Source organism: Zalophus californianus, chromosome 7 (genome assembly GCF_009762305.2).
Source record: "Zalophus californianus isolate mZalCal1 chromosome 7, mZalCal1.pri.v2, whole genome shotgun sequence".
NCBI classification, from domain to species: domain Eukaryota; kingdom Metazoa; phylum Chordata; class Mammalia; order Carnivora; family Otariidae; genus Zalophus; species Zalophus californianus.
The window spans coordinates 3,095,291-3,118,313 of NC_045601.1; the positions used below are offsets into that span (position 1 = coordinate 3,095,291).

The 23,023-nt window shown below is 49.9% G+C and overlaps 1 protein-coding gene across 1 annotated transcript; it reads left to right on the forward strand.

Moving 5' to 3' along the window:
- Positions 1–1,644: 1,644 nt before the first annotated feature.
- Positions 1,645–19,015, forward strand: SFT2D1 (SFT2 domain containing 1). The gene is made up of 8 exons (XM_027602659.2): positions 1,645–1,800; positions 9,237–9,323; positions 9,866–9,948; positions 11,253–11,334; positions 13,499–13,534; positions 15,381–15,439; positions 17,070–17,099; positions 18,536–19,015. The coding sequence occupies exons 1-8, from the start codon at positions 1,738–1,740 to the stop codon at positions 18,573–18,575; spliced, it is 480 nt and encodes a 159-aa protein (XP_027458460.1). The 5' UTR covers positions 1,645–1,737; the 3' UTR covers positions 18,576–19,015.
- The last annotated feature ends 4,008 nt before the right edge of the window (positions 19,016–23,023 follow it).

Below are 23,023 nucleotides of genomic sequence, written 5' to 3' on the forward strand. Positions count from 1 at the left end.
TTTTTTAGGAAACTAAGCCTGGCTCTGGAGGTACAAGAAGTGAAAAAACCCAAACCACATTCTTAAAGGTTCAGTATTATTTTCCAAGTAAAATGTCTTATACCCAAGTACAGGTTGAAACATAGGAAATTGTTCTTTTTAGGTTAAAAGTAGTTAGACATTGTCAGTTTTACATGGTTCAATCTCATATATCCTTGGAAAGCTTTCTGTCCATTACCAGAGACATCCGTTTGTTTCCCCTTTTTGCATATGGGAGGCTAAAGTTACCAAACTTCAAAAGGAAGCCTTTACAGAAGGTATAGATGTACTTACTCTTTTATTAGAAGCATAGAGATTTATTTTATAGCAGATGTTTATCATCTATTTGATCTTTTAAAATTAAGGACAAAAAGATCTCACTCTTTAGTATAAATAGGCCAAATATAAGTATTTTCTGCCCAAAAGATGCTGAACATTGGACTGCTTTATTTGAGCAAGTGTATGATCTGCTTTTTTAGAGTCTTTATAATATCTATTTATCTGAAATGAGATAAAATCTCTACTGAAGGCATTATGATGGATAATAAAAGTCCTTGGGGATCACCTTTTAATTGTCAGATTTTAGGAATCTGGGTGATGTAACAAAACAAAATAATAGACATTTTCATTATGATCTTACCAAACTCAAAAGCAAAACCTATCACTTGATGACCTTAGAGTAGTATATTTATGGAAAGCTCCAAGATACTCTGAAATTCATATTGTATTTTTAATCTCTCTTTAAAATATCCATGGTGGGTAATAAGAAAAAAGATGCTTCTTCCCCATGGGCTTCATTCACCCCGGAGCAACCAGAGAACAGTAAACAGTTGTTTGAAGGTTTGCAGTGTTTATGCAAAACTGGAAAGATGGGTTGGATTAGTTATTCCTCTAGTAAGTAGGCTTTCACTCTTTCAAATTCAGTGAGTACACTCACAAGTAAAACAGAATAAGGCAGCCTCCTGCTATTTCGCCTGAGATCAGGTGCAGTACATCTATTCTCATTTAACCACTGAAGTAGGTGTTACGTCTTGAGGAGATTAGGCTGGGAAGAGCTGGTTCCCAGTGCCACATGGTGAGCGGCAGGACTGAAATCAGAACACAGAACCATCTGCCCCAAAGTCTGCCCTTCCCCCGCTGACTCCTTGCAAATGAAGATATTTTGAAAACTTCACTTGTAGTAAGGAGATGTCCAATTTAGAACCGAAACCCTACCTGACAGTATTCCCAAACTGGCCCCAGTATTCTTCCGGTGTCAGGCCTGCACAACGCATTTGCTGCCCCGCATGTCGGGGCTGCCGGACTAGAGGCCGGGGCTGCGGTACTGGGCGTCGGGCCCGCAGCCCTGGACGCCGGGGCTGCAGTGTGGGGCTCAGGTCTGGAGCACTGGCCCTGGATCTGCGGCACCGAGCGTGCAGTACACGCGTGAGGGCCTGCGTTCATCCTACGGCCGTAGCTGCGCGTCTCAACTGCAGGTGATGGGAGGCGGCGACTGCAGCAGGCGGAGCTCTAGCCCCAGGGCCCGCAAGCGCAGCGCCGTCCGGCGCAGACTCCCGGCCCGGCCCGGCCCGCGGGACCCCGGCGCGCAGGCGCGCGCTGCTGGGAAGCGCCGGAAACGGCGGCCCGGATGTCCGGTCACGTGGGGGCTCCGGGTTCCGGGTTCCCGGAGGGCGTGGGGGTGCGGCGAGCGGGCCCGCCAGTGCGGCGGGGAGTAGGGCCATGGAGAAGCTGCGGCGGGTTCTGAGCGGCCAGGACGACGAGGAGCAGGGCCTGACCGCGCAGGTAGCGGGCCGTGGCGGGGACGGGCGGGGCGGGGCGGGGGCCGGTCGGCCCGCCTCCCGGGAAGAATCTGGGGAGCCTTGCGGGGTTTCGTGGGGTCTGCAGAAGCCTTAAGTCCCACCCCACGCCCCGCTTTGGCCTCTGACTCTCGGGGACCCCTGTGCCGCGCCGCGCCGCCCTCCCCGGGGCTCCCCCGGGTGTTGTGCGCTGCGCTGGGCTCTGCAGCCGGGCTGGGCAGCGCCGGCAGGTGGGCAGCTGCTTTGTCCTGCGAGCTGCGGGAAGCCGAGGTCTGAGCTTCGTTGCATGGGTTTGCCCCTGGAGGAGAATGAGGTGCCGCGAGTGGGTGTGTGTCTTTTGGAAATAGGGCCACCGGAGGGGGGGGAAGGTCATTGAAAAGTGAAATAAACTGAATTAAACGTTGTTTGGTAAAGCATTGAATTGAGCCCCTGGTAAAAGATTCCGAACCAAACGAAACCATCTTTTGCCTCTGTGCTTCTACCCCAGAGGCTCGATGAAGGTTACTTCCTCTGGTGGAAGAATTAAAAATAGCCGAGGACCAGGAACTGTTCTCTGTCTCCGGCGTGTGCATGCTGACAAGTTCTTTTCTGCCTGCCACAGAAGTGGCACGCTTGGAACCGAATGTGCTGCAGAAGGGTCTTTTGTTTGTCCCTCTCCTTGCCTAACTCCCTCCGCCGTTCTATTTATTCAGCCCTTCTTGCGGCCAAGACGCTAGGCTAGTCTGTGAGGGTCCAGAGCCTACAAGACAGCGTCTGCCTTCATTGGACCCGTAACCAGTTAGGCAGATGATGATGGTCACACGGGAACCCACTAATAGGACTGTGAGAGGTGTCAGTGGGCAGTAATGGCCCCCCCGACTGACTCACCGAATCTCTGTGTTGCGCTGCACTTTGTGCCCCAGCGCTGTGTGCTGGACGATGCAGTATCCATAGCTGCATGTGGCTACTTACGTTTAAACTAGTAAAACTTAAAGAAGATTTAACATTCTTTTCTCAGCCACGCCAGCCACATTTCGGGTGTTCGGCAGACACGTGTGTTAGTGGTTGCTGCACGGGATGGTACGTGAGTGGGGCATTTCATTACAGAAAGTTCTGTTGTACGGAGCTGCTCTGAACCTTGGGAACGTGACGGTGATAGTGTCGCTTTTCTTGAGCCTGCAGTCTAGAGGGGAGAAAGATGTTGGGAGTATTTGCTTGGGCATGTGGGTGGCCAGCTCCTGCGGGCTGCTGGGAGGAGGGGGAGAGAGCACGCAGCACAGCTCCCCACATGCTGAGTTTGGAGCACTAGAGGATTCTGTCCTCACTGACATAGGAAGTAGGGTAGCCAGCTGGAAGTTTGGGGGGCGGTGAGTGCTGAGGTTCAGGAAGAAGGTACGAACAGGCAAGCGAATGGCCAGGGAGCAAAGGTGGGACTGTCTGCGGCACAAAGGCCCCCCTTGTGGGTAACGGTCCTGACGCTGAGGGGGGGTCAGATTCAGCAGCGCGAGTGTAGGGCAGGGCCGGCAGAGTTGGATTTAACCAGGGTTTGGATGCTGCCCAATGAACGCATCAGAGGCACAGAGGGCAAAGAAGTTGAGGATGTGTGTAGGAGTGATTATAGGAGCAGGGGTGGGGGGTGTGAAGGGGGAGTGAGTGCTGACGTCGGTGGGCTGGGTAACTAGGGACGCTGGAGGGTAGGAGGTGGTGGTTGGAAAGGGGGATACTTGAAATTGAGACCATGGAGAGATTGGAGATGATGGCGCATCTATTACTGTAGATAAGGGGCTTGGTGGTTGACGTAAGGTGCAGAGATTATTGGAGGAGAGAGGGCGAGGAACCAGGAGTCCTAAGAGAGTTTTGGAAGGCTTGCTTACTCCAGTGATGGCATCACCAACAGTTAAGACAGGAGTGGAGGGATGATAGTGAGCCCCATGCAAAATCCTTAGAAGAGCAAGAGGTGTGGTGTGGGGGTGACCCCGGGATGGTTGTGACAGCAGTGAGGAGGACTTTCACCTAGCCCACTTCCCGTCCCCAGTGGTCAGGATGCGTGGGCCTGAGGAGATAGGCCCCGCTTGGAGAGTGCAGGGGAGACCGGAGTGCAGAGAGCAGGAGGCAGGGACCTGGCGGGGCAGAGGGTGAGGATGTGGGGAGCTTGCTGATGGCGTCTAGGGGGATGTCCTGGGAGTGTGGCAGGACGCACGGGGGGTGCGGGTTGGAGGACTGGATGGGATTGGCTCAGGGTAGACTGGGGAGGTGGCGAGATGGGGGTGGGTGCCCCTGAGATCTTGGACTGCCCCACCATCCTGCTGAGGGGATTTAGAGGCCAGGCAAGAGGCAGAGTAGCCAGAGTTGTAGGGTCCCTCCTTGTGACATGTCTGGGAAGATGGAGGGAGGGAGAGATGGAGCCAGGTGTGAGAGGGTCCAGACCAACCATACGGTTTCCTGTAGCACTCAGTATAAGGTCTAAACTCTGCTCGAGGCACCTCAGCCCGCTGCAAAACCTCCCCACCTCCCCCCGCAGCCCCCCAGGACGACTGTGCTTGCTCAGCTGCCTGATGGCTGCTGGGATGCCCCAGCCCGGCTCCTGGGGCTGGCCTACTGGGCCTTAACCTGTGTGGGCTTTTTCTCGCGGGGATCCGACAAGGGTGACAAGGCAGTTTCTGGAGTGTGAGATGAGGACCCGGATCTGGGGGGAGGTTGGTGTCACAGGGGGGAGAGGACTCTTCCCTCTGATGTTGTCCCCACTTCGGTCAGCTCTTGTTCGATGCACCTCCCCAGAGGCCTGTAGCAAGACTCCTGACGCAGCTGAAGTAGCGCAGCCCGCCCTGCCCCCCACTCTTGGACCTGCTTAATTCCTCCCTACAGCACACACGGCACCTGACGTTCTAGTGTGTGGGCGTTTGCTGGTATGAAGACAGCCACTTACCACGTTCACAGCTTTGTCACCAGCGTCGGGCTCAGCTGCTGGGCAGTCGGGGTCAGAGTAGCTGATTAAAGACGTGGGCCGGGGCGCCTGGGTGGCTCAGTCTGTTAAGCGTCTGACTTCGGCTCAGGTCATGATCCTGGGATCCTGAGTTCGAGCCCCACATTGGGCCCCCTGCTCAGCAGGATTCTGCTTGGGATTTTCCCTCTGCCTGCCGCTCCCCCTGCTTGTGTGCTCACTTGTGTTCTCTTTCTCTCAAATAAATAAATAGATAGATAGATAGATAAATAAAATAAAAAAATTAAAAAATATAAAAATATAAATAAATATAAACAAATATAAAAATACAAAAATATAAAATAAATATAAAATAAATAAATAAAAATAATAAATAAAAATAAATAAATAAAAAATAAAAAATAAATCAATCTTAAAAGAAAGCAGTAGGCTAAAATGGCAGAGCGAATTGTGCCTCAGATCGTGTTCTGTGACAGTAGTAGCAAGAGGCTGGAAGCAAGGGGGGGCTGGCTTCCCTCTGTGCCATTTCCCCCATGGTCTGGGCACCGGGCAGCGGTATGCTCCCCGTCAAGGGAGCCCCAAACACGAGGAGCTGACGTCAGGGAGGAGGGTGTGTGGAGGGCCAGCCCTCAGCAAGGAGGACAAGCACCTGGGGGCGCTCAGTAGTATTTGCTGAGGGAATGAATGAGCAGACGCTGGAGAGTGAAATCAAGTGAGTTTTTTCTTTAAGCTGGAAGAGGCCTAATCATGCGTACAGGTTGGTAGGAAGGGTCTCAGGGAGAGCACAGGAGTCACCCTCGAGAGCGGGGAGGAGCCGATACTGCACGTTCCCTGAGAAGGTCGAGGGCTTGGGCTCTAAAGCAGGTGGATTGACCTCAGCCACTCTGCGGTCATCCGCGGAAAGGAGGAGAAGGTGTTATTGAGGGGGCTCAGTGGTTTGGTGGAAGCAAGCAGTGGAGGCCGGGCACATTGGCGGTTTGTGTTTTCTGTGTGAAGGCGGGGAAGCTGTCTGCACAGGAGGAGTGTCAGGGCCACACCCGGAGGTTTGAAGTAGCCTGTGGGCAGGGGAGTGAGAAGGTGGGCTGTCTCCACGGCGCCCGTCAGTCCTCCACGTCAGGTTGTCAGGCAGGCGGCGTCAGGGCCCGTGGGAAGGTGGTGATGCCCTGGTTGTGACCCCCCCTCCCCGCCCCCGGTTCTGCTACATGACTGGCCACCAGAGGAAGAGGAAGCAGGCTTGAGTCATGGTGGCATTTTGCCGGATGGATGCAGCAGAAGGGGAATTTTAAATGTCTTCCTGAGCTGATGGAGCATGTCCTTTCTACAGAGAGAGAAGGACCAGTGGGCTGGCTGGGGGACCCAGAGGCTGCAGGGCAGTCCGGGCACAAGCAGTTGGATCTGCGTGCCACCAGGACAACATCGGGGCCTAAGAGCAGCGGCTTGAAGTTTAAATGTGGAGTGATTTTGGGTGGTTAAGAGTGTTCTGGGTCACTGAGTGGAGTGGAGGGCAAAGGCCATGGAGATGAGGGGGCGAGGAGCAGAGAGGGTGGGCTGCCCATGTGGATGTTGGGATCATCCAAGATTCTGCCACGATCCAGGGTAGAACCTGTGATCGGGGGTCCCGAGTGAGAGAGCATGACAGGGAGAGCAGTAGGTGACGGAGGGAGGAGGGCCTGCTAGTCACGGAGGAGGCTGAGTAAGGAGCAGGGCACCTGAGACAGTGTGGCCACCATCCCACTTGAGAGCGCCTGTGCACACCTGTTCCTTGAGCTCACTGTCGGCTCACCTTTACCTCTCTATGCGCCACTGTCGTTTTGAACCAGGACTCGTAGGAGTACTGCATTTGTGGTGTGCATTCGCTGAAAGCCCACCGCATTCCCACTGTTCAGGTGCTGGTAGCCCCGGAGCAAGGCTCAGCTCGAGACAGCTGCCCTTTTGTGATCAGGGGGCTCTCTCCTGGCTTCTCCATCGCTAGGAGAGAAGCAAGTGTCCGCTGGGCCGCGGGTTCATTCTCTCATCTCTAATGTTGCTGCTGCTGGGAACATGTTTTCCAACTATTTTTTTTCAATCAGTTGCGTTCTAGTTCCTGGTGGTGCTGTTTTACTGCAGCGGGAGTGGACCAGAGAAAAGGGGAGTCTCTCCTGCTGACGAGAGGCTTTCTCTTTGCTTCCTCTTCTTTTGTTTTTCTAATTATTTTTATTTATTTATTTTTTAAGATTTTATTTATTTATTTAGAGAGCGTGAGAGAGAGAGCACAAGCAGGGAGAGTGACAGGCAGAGGGAGAAGCAGGCTCCCCACTGAGCAAGGAGCCCAACTTGGGGCTCGATCCCACAACCCTGAGATCATGACCTGAGCCAAAACCAAGAGCTGGACGCTTAATTGATGGAGCCAGCCAGGCGCCCCACTTCCTCTGCCTTTGATAACAAATAAGTAAAGTAACTGTGCCAGTGTCCATGCGTATTTGTTTTCTGAGACAACCTTTAAGAAATCAGCACAGTTGCTGGCTTTCCTGGGCTTATTCCTGATCATGTTTGGACCAGAAAGTCGCACCTGAATGTTTCTGCTGCACTGGGGCTGGAGGGTCCGGGCTCCTTCTGGCTCCTTTGTGGAGAATGTAGTGCCAGGTGTTCTTGCATGTTTTCCCACTTAGGCGTCAGGGAATCTGTGATTTGTTTCGGTGTCCTGGACAGTAGGCGAAGCCCAAGGCAAGTCATTTGCTTGTGGGTTGAATATTCCATATTTACAAATGGAAATAACTTGTTTCCTTTTCAAGTTCATCACTTGGAAGATGGTAATAAGGGGGAAATACCTACAATTATATAAATGACCAGGTTGAGAGAAGAATGAACTGGCTCTTGAAAGCCAGCGGCTGAACTTAGGGATGGGGGGGGGCGGGGTGATGTAAATTTGTAAACCCATCCCCACGTTACTGCACTCTCCCTGCCCGGTTCCCAGTCCGGCTCCCGTGGGACACTGCTCTGCGTGCACTGGCCACAGGCTGCTTTGCGGTGAGTGGTCTTCAGATTCGTGATGCTCTGCGGAGTGGAAACACTGCAGGGGCCTCTTCCTAGTCAGGAAGCATGACATTTGGACGTTTTCATAGGCAGGTCCATTCTTTGTTTAATGTGGAACAATAGTTTTGCTCTGAACAGGTGACATTGCTGGAAACAAGAATGTGAGTTAAAGCAAATTTTACAAACCATTTAAAATGTGTTAAGTGATATATGTTGCACTTACAATCTTTATTTAGTTATTTTTATCTACTTTTCATGCTGCATAAGGATTCCCAGGTTAATGGGTTGAGGTAAGGAATGTAGCGAAAGGTATTTTCTGTTTTTGCTTCATTCTTGAAAATACATTATAAGCCTATGATCTTATTTTTAAGTATCTATGGTAATATAAGTTAGAAATCAAGTTTTGATATAAAATTCTTAATACGTACTTCTAGTTTCCTGAAATAGCCATTGCTGATACTTTTTCAGCGTCATTGGAAAGTAAGTTCTGAGTGTACTTAGAAATCGGAACGTGTCTGCAGCTGCGTCTGGATTACTGTAGAAGGATCGCCTGGTGATTTCCACTCTACCCACGTGACTTGGTTGCAGTTTGCATGTAGGAATGCTGTTGCTCTAGCATAAATGATCATTTAAAAAATGGGTTTTTAGTAATGGTTGAGGAGGTACCTAGGGCTCTCCTGAGTTGGTTTTGAATGGACTTTTTATAATAAGTGGAAGTTATAGTGGCAGACACAATGGACGGCTGCCAGGTCCCCCTTGTGAGACAGGTGTATGCATCCCCCAGGGGCTCACAGCTGTGCCCTCCTGCACACCCTGGGGGTCCCGCAGGTGTCCCCCTCTGCTGACAGCCCATGGCCAGCTGGCCCCTGCGTCAGGGCGGGACCCACACTGAGGTGCAGTTGACGGCCCAGGCCCAAGCTGAACTCCAGCTGAAACCACATGATCTCCCCTTCCCTGTCAGCTCGTCTCACTTCCCTCGGGGTTTCTGCTGAGAGCAGTTCATGCAGTGGGACCCCTGTCTCAGGCTCTGCACTTGGGGGGCCTCTGCTGCCTCAGGCAGGGACTGAGGGAGGCATGGTGAGCCCTGTGTGCCCGGGACCCAGCCTCAGCAGTGCTCCACATTTTCTGGTCTCATTTCATTTTCCCCTATTTTTTTAGTCATTGAGTATTTTATAATACGTATCATACATTCTGTCATTTCATGCGTGTCGGGGTGCATCTGCTGTCCTGCAGGCAAGGGCTGTTAAAACCAGGGGCACAGTGCCGCGGGCATACCTGTGCTCCCGCCGGCAGAGGGAACAGCGGGGCCCCAAGACCGCCCGAGCCCCACGTCGTGCCCACATTTCCCTTCCCAACCTGGGGTGGGGTGGGGGGGGGGTCTTACCCTTCTCACGTGACCAGATTCAGGGGAAGCTTTGCCCTCCTGCCATGGGGAGTCAGATTGCTCAAGGCAGCTGGGGGACGTGTTCTGACTCCCCTTCCTTCCTAAGGTCCTGGAGGCCTCGTCCCTCAGCTACAACACCAGGCTGAAGTGGTTCGTCATCTGCTTCGTGTGCGGCATTTTCTTCTCTGTCCTTGTGAGTTACAGCCTTCTGTTGCCCTCGTGACTTATATTTTAGGCCAGACTAACCCCATTTAGTTCCAGCAAGCAGCCCGCGGTCTGTTTCCAGGGGACATAGTCAGTCACCTGAAATAAAGGGCTAGAGATCAATACAGAGATGCAGAAATTAGTATTTGGGGGGTGGTTTATAGGTTGTGAAAATAATTCTTTTTAAGAAAAATCCATGTGTGTAGAAAGCTGTAGAGTCAGGAATCGAGATGTGTAAACTATTTAACTTGCCGCTTATAAAGAATATTAATTTAAGTAGAGTGAGATTTACGCACATGTGTAGGGAAGGTGTATTACAGTTAAGTTTTACATACTTATATGCAAAATAGGCAGAAGAGTCCAGTTAGCAAATAACAATGAAAATTAACTGTCTTTTTAAAACGACGTAGAGACTATATGAGCACATTTATACTTAAACTGTACATTATTATATAATCATTCCTCTTGTAGCACGTTTATATTTTACGCTATTACAACGGTAAAATGATTTCAAAATATATCTGAACTCAGGGGACCGGATTGCTGTGGCTTCCTGGTGGCATAAAGCTGTTTGCAGTGTTTTATACCTTTGGAAATCTCGCTGCGCTAGCCAGGTGCGTATGGAAGTCGGGCTCCTCCACGTTTGGTTTGCTGGCACCATCACCAGCCTTCCTTTCCTGGAGGCACTTCCCAAATAGTATGGCTTTTGGAGCCACAAGATTTATGTTCGTCCAATAAGTGTTTATTGACCCCCTGCTATGTGCCCGGGGCATCACGGTGTGGGAACGGTAGGAATGGCCAGCCTTTGGGGCACTTGCTAAGTGTTTCTGTCTGTTACCGCAGTGTCTGAGGTGGGCACTGTTATCGCCCCCACCTTATGGCCGGGGGTTGTAGCACAGAGAGGGTGAGTCAGTATCCCGTGATGTGCCCAATAGGGTGACCGACAGGCTTTCTAGCAGACCGTCCTCCAGAGCCCTGGCTCATGGTGCCGTGCTTGGCTCCCTGCTTGGGAAGCCCTGTCTCAGTGAGGGCAAGGACCGGACTGCCTCCCAACCAGCCAGGAGATCCTCCGGTAGTGCTGAGCAGATAGAGGGTGAGGACCGCCAGCCCAGGAGCATTTTGGATTGGGGCGCAGGAATCCCTTTCAGAGGATCTTGGTGCCCATTTGGGTATGTTGATGTCTGTTGGAGTAGTTGTCAGGTGTATGCGTTTTGCATTTGTGTACATTGAGCTTTCAGAGGTCACCTTCTGTCTCCTCAGGAATATTCTGGATCAGAGGTAGTCAAGTGAACCTGTGTGGCCGAGGCCAAGATCAATGGGCTTTCCTGGGCTCGTGCCCACAGAGCTGTTCCTTCAGGCTGGAACAGAGCCCAGCTCAGCAGGTTTAGGTCATGTCACTGTGGGGGGCTTTGCAGTGACCGAGCGTTGTTCTGGTCTGTAGCGTGCAGGGGTGAGGGGTAGCAGTGTGTGAATTGGCTCAGATTGGGAACACGTGACCTGAGAGTTCAGGACTGCTCCGGCCATCACGTTCACCGGGAGCTATGAAACAATACCGCGAATACCTTGTGAGAAGGCATTGGTGTGTCCTAGAACACCAGATTCACGGTTCCTTTTGGAGCGCCTGGCTGGCTCAGTTGGTAGAGCATGCAGTTCTTGATCTTGGGGTTGTGAGTTCAAGCCCACGTTGGGCCTAGAGCTTAGTTAAAGAAAATAAAGTATTAAAGTTTTAGAAAAAGTTTGCTTTTAACGTTAAGGAAAAATATAACTGATTTAGTGAGAGATTTTTATTAGTAAACCAACATAAGATATCTTTTCTTTAAAGCATTTATGTTTATATAGCCAGACAAAGTAGCAGGCCCATCTCTTCGTTCTCCTGTTTGTTTCATATAAGTTCATACTTTTTTTTTCTTTTTTTAAGTACATGCTTTCTAATGGGACCCGTGAAGCAACTGAAGAAAATGTTTGAAACAACAAGACTGCTTGCAACAATTATTATGCTTGTAAGTAAATAATGAAAATTAAAACTTAGAGAAGTGTTTTTTGCATGATTATCTTACAGATAATTGCCCGCTTTTATATATATACTATTATATTTCTCTTGCTGCATGTAATAGTCCTATCCTTAAGGCTTTGTGTTCAGAGAATTTAGATGATATGGCATTACTTAAATTGACTGACTTGCTCAATCCTGCTTTCTGTTGCACATACCTACCACTGGAGCTCTGAGTATTAACGTGGAGATCAGAGGTGGATGTATGTCATTTCCCAGCCCCATAGAGCACCTCAGAACAGGTGGCTGTGTGTGCTCTTTGGAGGATGGGGCTGGAACACAGGTCTCTTCTGAGGCCATTCACCTCTTTTCTCAGGGACGCTTGGCTTCATTCACGTAGCCTGTCGTCAGGCTTCTGTCCCTTCCCTGTGTGACTATTTGTTTGTACTCCCAGCAGCATGGCTTCTGAGCCGTGCCTTTCAGGATGCCATTCATCACTTGATGGGTTTTGTGCATGGCTGTCAGGTCATCACTCTTAAATGTAGGGTCTTTGAATCGGGGCAGGAGTGGGCTTGTGGTTAGAAAGTTTGCACATCATGCATTTTGGGTTCTTGGCTGATGTTTTGGGTGCCATGGGCCAAGGAACTGAAGTGTCCCTCTCTCCACTGAGCCCCTTCTTCCCAATTGGCTTGTCTGTGTCTCTTGCAGATTTCTCTTTAAGCACGTTGTTGAACTTAAGGATCAGCATCAGCTAGTATGTCCTTGTAACACTAGGAAGCTTTTAAACACAGCTGAATTGGTTAGATGTGTAGTCAGGAAATGTTCTCAACCATAATGTGTGTGAATCTCCTCCCACCTCTTTACCAGAGGAAAAAACCCTCTTTAGCCTAACTTTTTATTTATGTCCTTATTCAACTTCATCATATTTTATTACCATTTTTCTAATTTTTCCAGTTATTTTGGAATTTCCTATATTAACATGTATAGCAGTATATTAATGTTCAACTTTGTGTGGGTTACCTAAGCTTATGCAACAGCATAAGCTTCTCACACTGTGAGAAGTTTATGTTTTACTAAGATTTTATGTAGATTGGCTTTCTTTAGGATATCCTGGAACCCATCTTAGTAATGTACTCTACACAAATAAGCATAAAGTCAAGAAGGCTGTTCAAACATTTAGAAATACATACTGTTTCCCAAGAGAGACCATTAAGTATTTAGAGGACGTAACTTTGGTGATGACCTGAGTCGTGGCGTTTCCAGTTGAGTGTTCTGTGTGCTCAGATTTGCTGCTGACATAATTTGTGCTTAATCATGACAGTGAAGCGGTGATTGCCACTTACGCAGCATCCTGTCAGTGCCGGCCCCTAGCCCAGGCCGTGACAGGTTCTGATCCACTACCACCATTGTCCTCTAGAGCAGCTCTGTAGACACCGTCCTCACTTTAAAGAGGAGAAAACTGAAGGCGAGAGCAGACGACTGATTGAACACTCTCGGTGTCAGAGCTGGGATCTCACACAGGGCTCTGCCTGCCAGCCTCCTGCTTGTCACTGTTGCTGTCGCCCGCCCCTCACCTTCACTCCCCTGCCTCCTTGGGACACAGGGACATGAGTGATGATGTCATCTTCGGTGTGCAAATCATTGCAGTAGATTCCTTATGTCAAGTTAAGTAAAGTAGAGTTTCCCGGGTGTTCCCGGCGGCGCTGAGCATCTGTTGCAGTGTTCTGTTACTGAACATTCACGTAAGCACTTCTCAGCACGGTGGCCGTCGGGATGAAGAGCACAGCTATCGCGGTGAGCACTGAGTTGTGGATGCGGGTGTTGAACCCCTGTCCCGTACACCCGAAACTGATGTAACACGGGACAGTAGTTATACAAGACCTAAGAAAAAAATTAAAAACAAGACAGCTGATATCCTTCCTCAGACATCCTTTCTGTTGATTTATTTAGCGGATTATTTACTAGGTGCTTGTAGTTTGCCAAGGAACAATGCGGTCCTAGACTTTGAGGTGGAGCCCACTTGGCACAGGGTAAGAAAGTACAATCAGTGTGGCTGTGTCCTTGATTTGGTCCTAGAGCTCGATTATGCGCCAGGGAGTGCAGGTTGGCTTATGAATCCTTTTAAGCTTTTAGAAGGACTCACATTTGCGATTTTTTTCTTTCCTTTCCCATAGTTGTGTTTCGTACTTACCTTGTGTGCTGCTCTTTGGGTAAGTTATGTGCCTGCCTCCTACTAACCGTGGCCCCTCACCCGTGTCGTCACACCACCCCAAAGGAGCTCAGAGTCTGGCGTCTAAAACCCCCCAAGGTTGGGTGTCCCTAAGATGGTGTATAGTAACATGAGGTTAGTGGTTAGACTTGTGACAGACTCTGCCCTCCAGAACAGACAGGGGAGTTCAGACTCGCTTTTAGGGCAGAAGCACCAGCTCCTCTAACAACTCCTGGGCTCCGAGAGGCTCTTGCTGGGGGTGTTTTCTCTGTCTGCTGTGCTCGCTGGCTGGCCACGCTGTCCCCTCAGGCAGGGGGATGCTGCAGATGCCGGAGTACATTTTGAATCACAGGATGTTGAAACTAATAAGGAGAAAGGGCAAGAAAACAAACCAAAACAAATGAACCAAAAGAGACAAAAGGGGGGGCTCGGCTCGCTCAGTTGGATGATCTCGGGGTCATGAGTTGGAGCCCCATGTTGGGCGTAGAGATTACTTAATTTTTAAAAAGATGTAAAATCACTTAAAAAAAAAAAGGCAAAACAACTTAAATTAATCCTGTAGCTCTTAAGGTATGGTGAACAGCTCCGCGTTAGCCTCTGGGGGGAAATGACACTATTCCAATTCAGCTGACTTCTCAGTGTTCCTGAGTCTTCATTATATGTGTTTATTGCACCCCCGTCTACTTCCCAAAGGGATTTGAGGTGGTTCTCGAGCTATCAAGAAAACTGCACATTTAAAAAAAGAAAGAGTAGTCTATAATATATTTTAGGAATATTCTATCAAAAATGTTCTGATTTTCTTTTTAATTTTGATGATGTAAGGACTGAGCTTGAATTATGTGACAATGCTCACACCTCATTTCTCAATGATAACTCAAAAGAATATTCTTAAGCCGTACTTGTATGTCTGTGTGGGGCATTGATTCCCGGCTCTTGGATGGCCTAACCACCTATTTATTTGTAGGCAGTATAAACTAAAAATGGTAAGTGAACAAATATAAATAAAAATGGACAAGGAATCCAAAAAATAGGCCATTTTAACACAGAAACTGTTCATTTTATGTTATTCTAGGAGATTATAATAAAATGCAGTTTTCCTTCAAAAACTAACAACCAGGAGCAAGAGAGGAGTGAAGTTATGTAAGCCCCGGAGGACAGAGACCTGACAGCTCAGTGTGGTTTGAGTGTTCATGGTGGTGGAGGTGCCTCTGACCTGGACACGTGGCTTTAATGAGCCTCTGCACAGTTACCTTGGGGGCTCTGAGCCGGTGCCAGACATTTAGCAGTATTTAAATTGAGGTGCAGAATTTTAGAAAGGAAATGTGCAGATTGAAACTTCACATCTACTGAATCTTAAATCTGTCATCCTAGGGGCGCCCGGGTGGTTCAGTCGGTGAAGCGTCTGCCTTCGGCTCAGGTCATGATCCCAGGCTCCTGGAATCGAGCCCCACGTCGTCGGGCTCCCTGCTTTGCGGGGAGTCTGCTTCTCGCTCTGACCCTCTCATGCTCTCTCTCTGCCATTCTCTCTTATTTATTTACCTAAGAGAGAGAGAGAGCATGAGCAAGGGGAGGGGCAGAGGGAGGAGCAGACTCCCCGCTGAGCAGGAGCCCGATGCAGGACTCCATCCCAGGACTCCAGGATCATGACCTGAGCCGAAGGCAGACGCTTCACCGACTGAACTGCCCAGGTGCCCAAATAAAAAAATCTTTTTTTAAAAAAAACCTGTGGTACTAAGAGTAAGCGAAGCCGTCTTCTGCATTTTGAAGGGCAGGAATTGAACTTGCTTGTGAAAAATATTTTTAAAAATCCTTAACTTATCATTTCTCTGTTTTTGCTGTTGTTATAGTGGCACAAGAAGGGCCTGGCCTTACTATTCTGCATATTGCAGTTCTTGTCCATGACCTGGTAAGTCTCACGTGGGTTAGACAGTTAACATCCCCTGAGCAGTGAGAGCGTTTTGTTGCGAGCCTTTGAGCCTGGGAACGTGATGAAGGCTGTGCCCGGAGGCCGGACCTCCCGAGAGGTCAGATGAGTGAGATCTGCCAAGTGTCCCGTGAGACTCGGCGTCGCTCGGTGGTGACCGGAGGGCGGGCCGTGGAGAGAGAGGTGGAGGTCACTGCCTGGAGCGTGGGCTGCTGGGCCGGCTTGCTTACACCATGACGCATTTACTGCTTTCCGAGTACGTGAAAGAGAAATGATAGGGAATGTAGGTGATACCATGTGAATCCAAAGAAGTGAGGCCGTGTCACGGGAGAAGCCCCAGATAATGTCGGCTTACCGTTCCCTTTGCGCTGTAGGGGTGAGTAATTACAGAGTCGATGTCGTTCTGGGGAGTGTGGCGTTGCCACACCTGGCGCTGTCCCATCGGAATCGTCAGTGAATATGGTTGACCGTTGAGCAGCTGTGGGGTGAGGGGCACCCAGCCCCACCTGGTTCAACACCTGTGTGTAACATTTGACTGCCCAGAGCTCACCCACTAAGAGTCTACTGTGACTGAAACGGATCAGTACATGTTTTCTCTTATGTCTTAGATGCTATAGTCTTACAGTAATACCTATTTCTTAATTCTTTTTGGTATTCCTAGGCTATGTGGTTCATCTGCGAGTTTTTTCAAATTGTTGCAAATCTCCAACAAAAAAATTTCCCAAAGTATTGATTGAAAAAAAAATCCACATTTAAGTAGACCCGAGGAGTCAGCTGCACGTAGTCGTAGATACTGCTCCCCTGGCCCTCGCGCTGCCCGCACGTCCCTGGCCCTCCTTCCGAATGTTCTCTTCTGCCCCTTCTTCCTGATCACACGTTCCCCTCCAGGAAGTCTTGTCACGTTTGGACTGCATGCAATCTGACTGCATAAAAGGCCCAGTGCGTATGTGATTCAATTGGATGAGCTCCACCCCACACACTTCCATGTTTTTCCCAACACAAGAGTTTCTGGAGTGTTTCCCTTTCTCTTTAGAGCTCAGTTAGTCAGTCCCCCCCCCCCGAGTGGCTGTTTCCCGTCTCCCTGATGGTGCCCCTCTGAGATCACTCTTTGCTTTGGCCCCGGGTCTCTCCGCCCTGACGGCTGGAGCACCCACGGTTGCTGCGTGCGCTTCTCCACCTGCTGTTCAGCTCTGTTTCAGTGAACTGTGGCAAGGTTTCAATCAAATTCCTTGGCCTTTTTCTATAATGTGTTGCTTTTTCTATTGTGTCATCTGTACTTAATGATGGGCTTACTCCCTAAAGGAGAATGCAGTTTATTCTCAGTTATTTTATAGTTTTTATTAAAAAACAGGGTCTAGTATCTCCAGCTCAGACTTCAGCAGCAGTTGTCAGGGTCACGTAGAGAGTTTGTTCAGGAGGTGGGGGGTGGGGCACAAAAATGTGTATTTTTAATCAGTTCCTTGCTGATGCTGTTCATTACTGGTCTGGGGCCATATTTTGAGGATTGCCGTACAATATGCTGCCATATTTTCTGGGGTGTTCGAGTAAGGCCACTTGGCGTGAGGAAGAACGGTATTTAGATGGTCTCAACATCTGTGAACTTTTCCTGCAGGTACAGCCTGTCATACATCCCATATGCAAGGTGAGGCTGTTGTTTCTGGTCCTCTAACGATCTTTAACACAAAAATGTGAATTTTAGCATATGTACGTTAAAATGTGATATAAAAGGCTGTTTTTTTTTTGTTTTTTGTCTTTTGTTTTTGGTGGACTTTGACTTTCTCCCCCCAAAGAAATTATTTTTTAAATAAGATGAGTAGAAGTCTGCCATATAAAGTGAAACCATTTTGAACGTATGTAGCAGTTAGGTTGGGAATGTGCTGCTTTTGCCACCTGGACACTTGCAGGTAGGAAATTCCTGATCCTTCCATGACTGCACATACTCAGGACATGGGACATAGAGACACCAGCAAAACAAATTCTACATTAAAGATAAAGCAAGTTAGTGAAAAAATGACGTGTGATATGTGTTTGTTTTAAGCCGGCAGAAACATATTTACATGTCAAGAGTAACTGCCGTCTTCTTATATTTTTCCCGAGAAATGTATTCATTTAGTTGTGGAAGGAAAAGGAAAACTCACTGTAATCTTAAACCTGACCAGTTCAGAAGAATACTCTGTTGAGGCACAGCTTTGTTTCTTTGTAAAATCTGGAAACATAGGTTACCTATGAAACACGGCAAAATTGTATGCCTAACATGAACAAGGAAGGAGATTGTAGAAATTCTATTTTTGTTGCATTTCAAATGGCCGATTCTTTTTGATGAGTGCTTACAAGGAGGACAGGCAGACCAGGGTCAACTCCAGGTGGGCAAGCTGTGGGACCGGAGACTGCAGGTGGTTCTCCAGTCCTCAGGACCTCTGCTGGGAGATCTGGTGCCGTTTCTCAGCTCGGGGAAAGGTCACCTAGAAATGATGTCCAGCCCTGTGAGTCTGAGCTCGAAGCCACAGCAATTCCAAGCCAGGCCCAACCCCTGCATTTGAGGGCCATGCACAGAATCTGCTCAGACATCTCCAGTTCATTGGTGCATCCATATACAAAGAGTAACTTTAAATGAATGAAAATGTTAAGTAATAGTTGAAACAAGTTGTTTTCGAAAGAAAATGTGAAAGGCGAAGGAAGTGAACGTGAATATTTCTTTGGAATTCCGAGGATGTCATTATAAACATTTTCCTTTTTAAAATCCAGTTCATTATTTCTCTTTAAAAAGTATTCTTTTGTTAGGTTATTTTTGATGTTTACATTTATTTCTTTATATTAAGATTAGCATACGTGCTAGAAAAGAGTGCCTAAAATAAATGTCATTTCAGACATTAAAACGTTATTTTCAAGTTTCAGTTCTTGATTTTAGGTGATATTCAGCAAAGTTTTTGTTAGGGAATGCTTCGGAGGCTCCACCTGAATTCTGATGTAGAGAGGTGATCCTGCGTTTGTCTCTTGGCAGGAATGTTTTCTCCAACATCATTATATATGAGGCAGATTATTACATTGTTTTTTTTCTCTCCCCCCCCCCCCCACCAGGGATGCGGTAATTAAATGCTGCTCTTCTCTCTTAAGCTGAAAATCAGAAACTCTTTGAAAAGAGCCTTGGAAAGTCGATATTCTGTTCACTCCCCAAACAGCTGCTGCGACAGGTTATTAAGACCATTTTGTGTACTGGTGGAAACTACATGCTCGATTCAACTGTTAAACACTTGTAATGTGAAATTCATTATGTCTCATTAACATGTTCTTCCCCAAATAAGGCGTTTTTAATCATTGCCAATTGTAAATGATTTTTAGCTCGTTTTTTAATCCTTTCTAAATAGCATTTAAGATGTGAATATTGAAGGATAAACCTATGCTGCAAGCTTTTTTGGCTCTTTAAAAATGCCTACGTTTTTTTTTCTTTTTTTTAAATTTTAAATGTGAAGGTTTTTACTTTAAGCTAAAAACTGCTTACTATATGTAATAAAAATAATATATAAATCTTTACAATTTTGAAATAAACCCACACTTGGAAAAATACTTTTCTGGGTCAAATGTATAATGTGCTGGGTGGGGGACACACTGACTCAGTCCCGGCACTGTGCACTCTTTCTGTAGAAGAATGAGTAGGCTACAGTCTGCCCTCCTGAGTACACGCTTGCAGAAGATCACCGTGTCATGGTGAAAGTAGTGATAAGGGTGTCACTCAGGGTGTAGGGGGCAGCATGCTCCAGGCGCGCCTCCACAGCCCGGGCCTGGGTTGCCCGGTCGTTTAGGGTCAGGCAGGCCGAGGCGCCTGCCCAGAGTGGCGGGGCAGCATGGCCGAGGCCCGGGCGGACAGGCTTGTCTTCATCCAGAGGCCAGGCCCCCGACAGCCCTGGCTTTCTGTTCCGTGTTTGTCAGCACGCCTCAGAAGCCTCAAGATCAAGGAGGGTGAAATGTCTCTTCCGTTTCACTGCTACCAGTGGGGACTTTGTTTTCGGAACCAGAGTCGTGTGACCTTTCATCCTACGTCGCTGGTAGGTGTAGGGTTCAGCCAGACCAAAGTGAGGGGTCCTCCCAGAGTCAGAGAGGTGGGGTCCGTCCAGGTGGCCCGCTGGGGCAGCACCACCGTGCGAGTCCTGAGCACGAAGAGCCGGGCCAGGGACCCGACACGATGCTTAGCGGGGGCGGACGTAGCCAGGCTGGAAGGTGCCCTAGTCCTGCGGGCGGAGGCCGCTGCTGGAGTGCCAGAGTGGAACCGTGAGTACGCAGAGCTCCCTGGAAGCCCGTTGCCTCCCCACCAGCGCAGGGGGTCCCAGAGCCGAGCGCAGAGCTCTGGTCAAGAGGTCTGTCGGGGGGGGAGGGGGCGGCCCTGGGACAGAGGAGAAAGCCCGCAGCCCTCCGCTGGCCCTCCGTCCCAGCCCAGGCGGCGGCAGAGGCCCGTGTGCTCGGGAGCTAGTGGGGGTGTGGGGGGACTCATGACTGACGAGCTCGGGTTCCCTGCCCGGCGTGGTGTTTGTGCGCCTAGTTACGTCTCCTGCTTGCCAACCCCGCGATGCCCGTTGACGAGGAGCAAGTTCCCTCTTGAGGGGACCAGCCTGGTCCTGGCACCACCCCCCCCCCCACCAGCAAGGGGAGGACGGACAGACGTGGCGGTGGGTTTCAGAGCCTGTGGGGTGAGGGGAACCGGTCTGCCGCAGTGCGGGCCAGGCCCTGGCTGGGGTGTGCTTATGGGGGAGTCTCACTAATCACATGAGAGAGTTCAGGCCGGACTGTTCCCTGCACACTCGCATCTTCAGGAGGGGGTGTGTGGGAGGGGCCCTGTCCCGTTGGCCTGCCCCACCCTGCTTCCCCTCCTGTCACAGGGCGAGCCTCCGCCCGCCCCTGGCAGGTCCGCAGCTGGTCGGCGGCACCAGCACATCACACCCGGCGGGCGTGTGTCTGGGCCGGCCCACTCAGCGTCCCTGAGAGCAGTTTGGGCCAAGGTTCACGGCCGGGCCCACAGATGAGCCCTGGAGGCTTCACGACACCCTGGCTCCCCACGTTGTATGCAAAATGTAGCGTTTCTCTGTTCCCATTGCTTTTGCCTGCTCCTCACAGGGATCCTCAAAACATGAAAATCTATTGAGTAACAGTGGAGGGCCTTCCTGTTGAAGGCCAAGGGCAGGTGTCGGAGGAGGGGAACAGGCTAGTGTGGGTCACCCTGGCTGGGATTGTCAGCAGCTCCATCACCGAATAGAGCTTGGGGGAAAGAGTGGGCTCCACACCCGTGTCGCTGTGCACTCGTGGGCTAGGTCCTTAGCTCTGCAAGCTTCCACCTCCTGGCCTAAGAAAGAGTAAAGCTGAGGGTCTGCTTTGCCCGAGAGGACTTCCCCGGGGGGAGTGGGGAGCAGTGCCTGGCCCGGGGCACAGGCTCCGGACTGAGAAGAGGCCATGGGTGTCTGTGTGGAAGGCCGCTTTTAACACACACCTCTGCAAGACCTTGGACGTGATGACGTCCTACCTGAGTGCCCCCAGAGGTCCCGCTGTCATCCTTTGGGGGTCTCTTGGAAAAGGGCTGTCCCCAGAGGGCGAGGCAAAAGGGGGGGACCGTTCCTTCTGCTCGTCTCTGAATGTCAAATCACCTCTTGACGTGTCCGCAGGTCACTGCAACCCCCGCGGCCGCACACAGCTGGGCAGAGCTGTGGGTGCGGCCGCGTTGCCGGACTGCCGGCGCGTCGGCCCGCCGAGCCCGCGGGGGCCTGAGCAAGCCGCCCCGTCCCCGCGGCCCACCTCGCTGTCCAGGCGCCCCGGCCAGGGTGGCTTACTTCGGGGTCTGCCCTCGCCTTCCCGGGGAAGCTCTGGACGCGCTGCTTCTGTAGCGTGAGGGAGCAAGTCCACTGCGGCCTCTCGCGGGACGGGGCGGCAGGTATCGGGGCGGCGAGGCCCCCGGGAGGCGTCCCCAGCCGGCTGAACTCCCGCGCCGCCGCCCCCGGGCACCCCGGGCACCCCGGGCCGCGTGGGGCTGCTGGCCACGCCGCTGGCTGTCGTCCTGCGGTGCTCGGAGCTGGGCGGCAGCTCAGGGGCCTGGCTTGGCACCTTCACGCCCACGCTTGCCGGCCTGCCGTGTGAGCACGCACGCTAGGAGACGTGTCGCCCCCACGGGGGTGCGGAGTACGCTTAGCGTACCCAAAAGTCTGAGCTCTGCAAGGAAGAGGTATGGTATAAACTGGAGGCATACCGTTTTTTTTTTAAAGATTTTATTTATTTGACAGAGAGCGAGACACGAGAGAGGGAACACAAGCAGGGGGAGTGGGAGAGGGAGAAGCAGGCTTCCCGCGGAGCAGGGAGCCCGATGCGGGGCTCGATCTCAGGACCCTGGGATCATGACCCGAGCCGAAGGCAGACACTTAACAGACTGAGCCACGCAGGTGTCCCTGGGTCTATTTTTTTTAAGTTTATTTATTTTTTTTTAGTAACCTCTACACCCAACGTAGGGCTCACACTCAGGATCCCGAGATCAAGTTATGTGCTCTTCTGGCTGAGCCAGCCAGGCGCCCTGGGTACCATGGACACGTAATGGGTGTATTGTTAATGTAACGGGCTCATCATTTTTAAATGTAGTAATAAACATTTTTTTTAAGTCTTCCTTTAAATTTCTAATAAGGTTAACATCAATAGATAGAGGCCATAGAAACAGAAGCCCTTTGAGTCCTAAGTGTCAGGAGCCTTGAGTCCCAGGGCAGCAGTGAGGGGAGAGTGCCCTGGGCCCCCACCTCTGCTTGCTTGGGTGCTCCTGGGCAAAGGATGTTCCTGGGCAAATCTCGGTTCTCCTCTGTAAAATGTAGGTATGCTGCAGCTTCTGCCCTCAGGCTCTGCTGAGGTTCGAGTGAAGCAATCCGGATGAAGTGGATTATTATCTACTGTTGGGGAACAAGACTCCTAAGTAAGTAGCATCTGAACACTTTCCTCAGCGTTTTCTACCCCCAGAGCCTCTCCCAGGAACCGAATGGTGAGAAGAAGAAATTTAGTTATTTTTAGTTATCAACCAATTTTTCTATTTCCCAGGAAAACACTAGGATTTTAAAAACCAGAAGTAGCTCTCTGTGTTTCAAAATTCAAATTTCGTTTTAGTTCTAGGTGTTTGACTCTTATTGCTCCATCAAGGAAAATCATTTGAATCCAAATATAGAAATGAAGTATTGCCTGTGGGAAGGAGGTGTAATTTAGAAAAACAGAGCATTGATCTGTTTTCCTTTTGAAATTTTTCTGAACATGCATGAAGTATTACACGCCTTAGTAAAACCAAGAAATTGGTAAGTTAAAGAGAAAAATGAAACATTTTCTTAACTCTGATACAACAGTAGGAGAAAAAAAATTACTACTAATTCCCACGTGGTGGACAATTACTATGTTTATTTGAAATTTGAAAATCAAATAAATGTTACAGCACCTTATGGTGACAGATGGTAGCTACGCTTGGGGGCAGAGTAGGACACCCAGACTGGTGAATCTCAGTGTTGTACCCTGAAACTAATGTAACATTGTGTCAACGAGGACAATCAAATAAATGCAGTTGGA

Bases quoted from the DNA above. Each gene is read 5' to 3' on its own strand.
- SFT2D1 (XM_027602659.2), top strand. From the start codon at position 1,738: ATGGAGAAGCTGCGGCGGGTTCTGAGCGGCCAGGACGACGAGGAGCAG. The intron at 9,324-9,865 runs GTGAGTTACAGC...ATCTGAACTCAG, and splicing joins GCATTTTCTTCTCTGTCCTT to GGGACCGGATTGCTGTGGCT. The intron at 13,535-15,380 runs GTAAGTTATGTG...CTGTTGTTATAG, and splicing joins CCTTGTGTGCTGCTCTTTGG to TGGCACAAGAAGGGCCTGGC.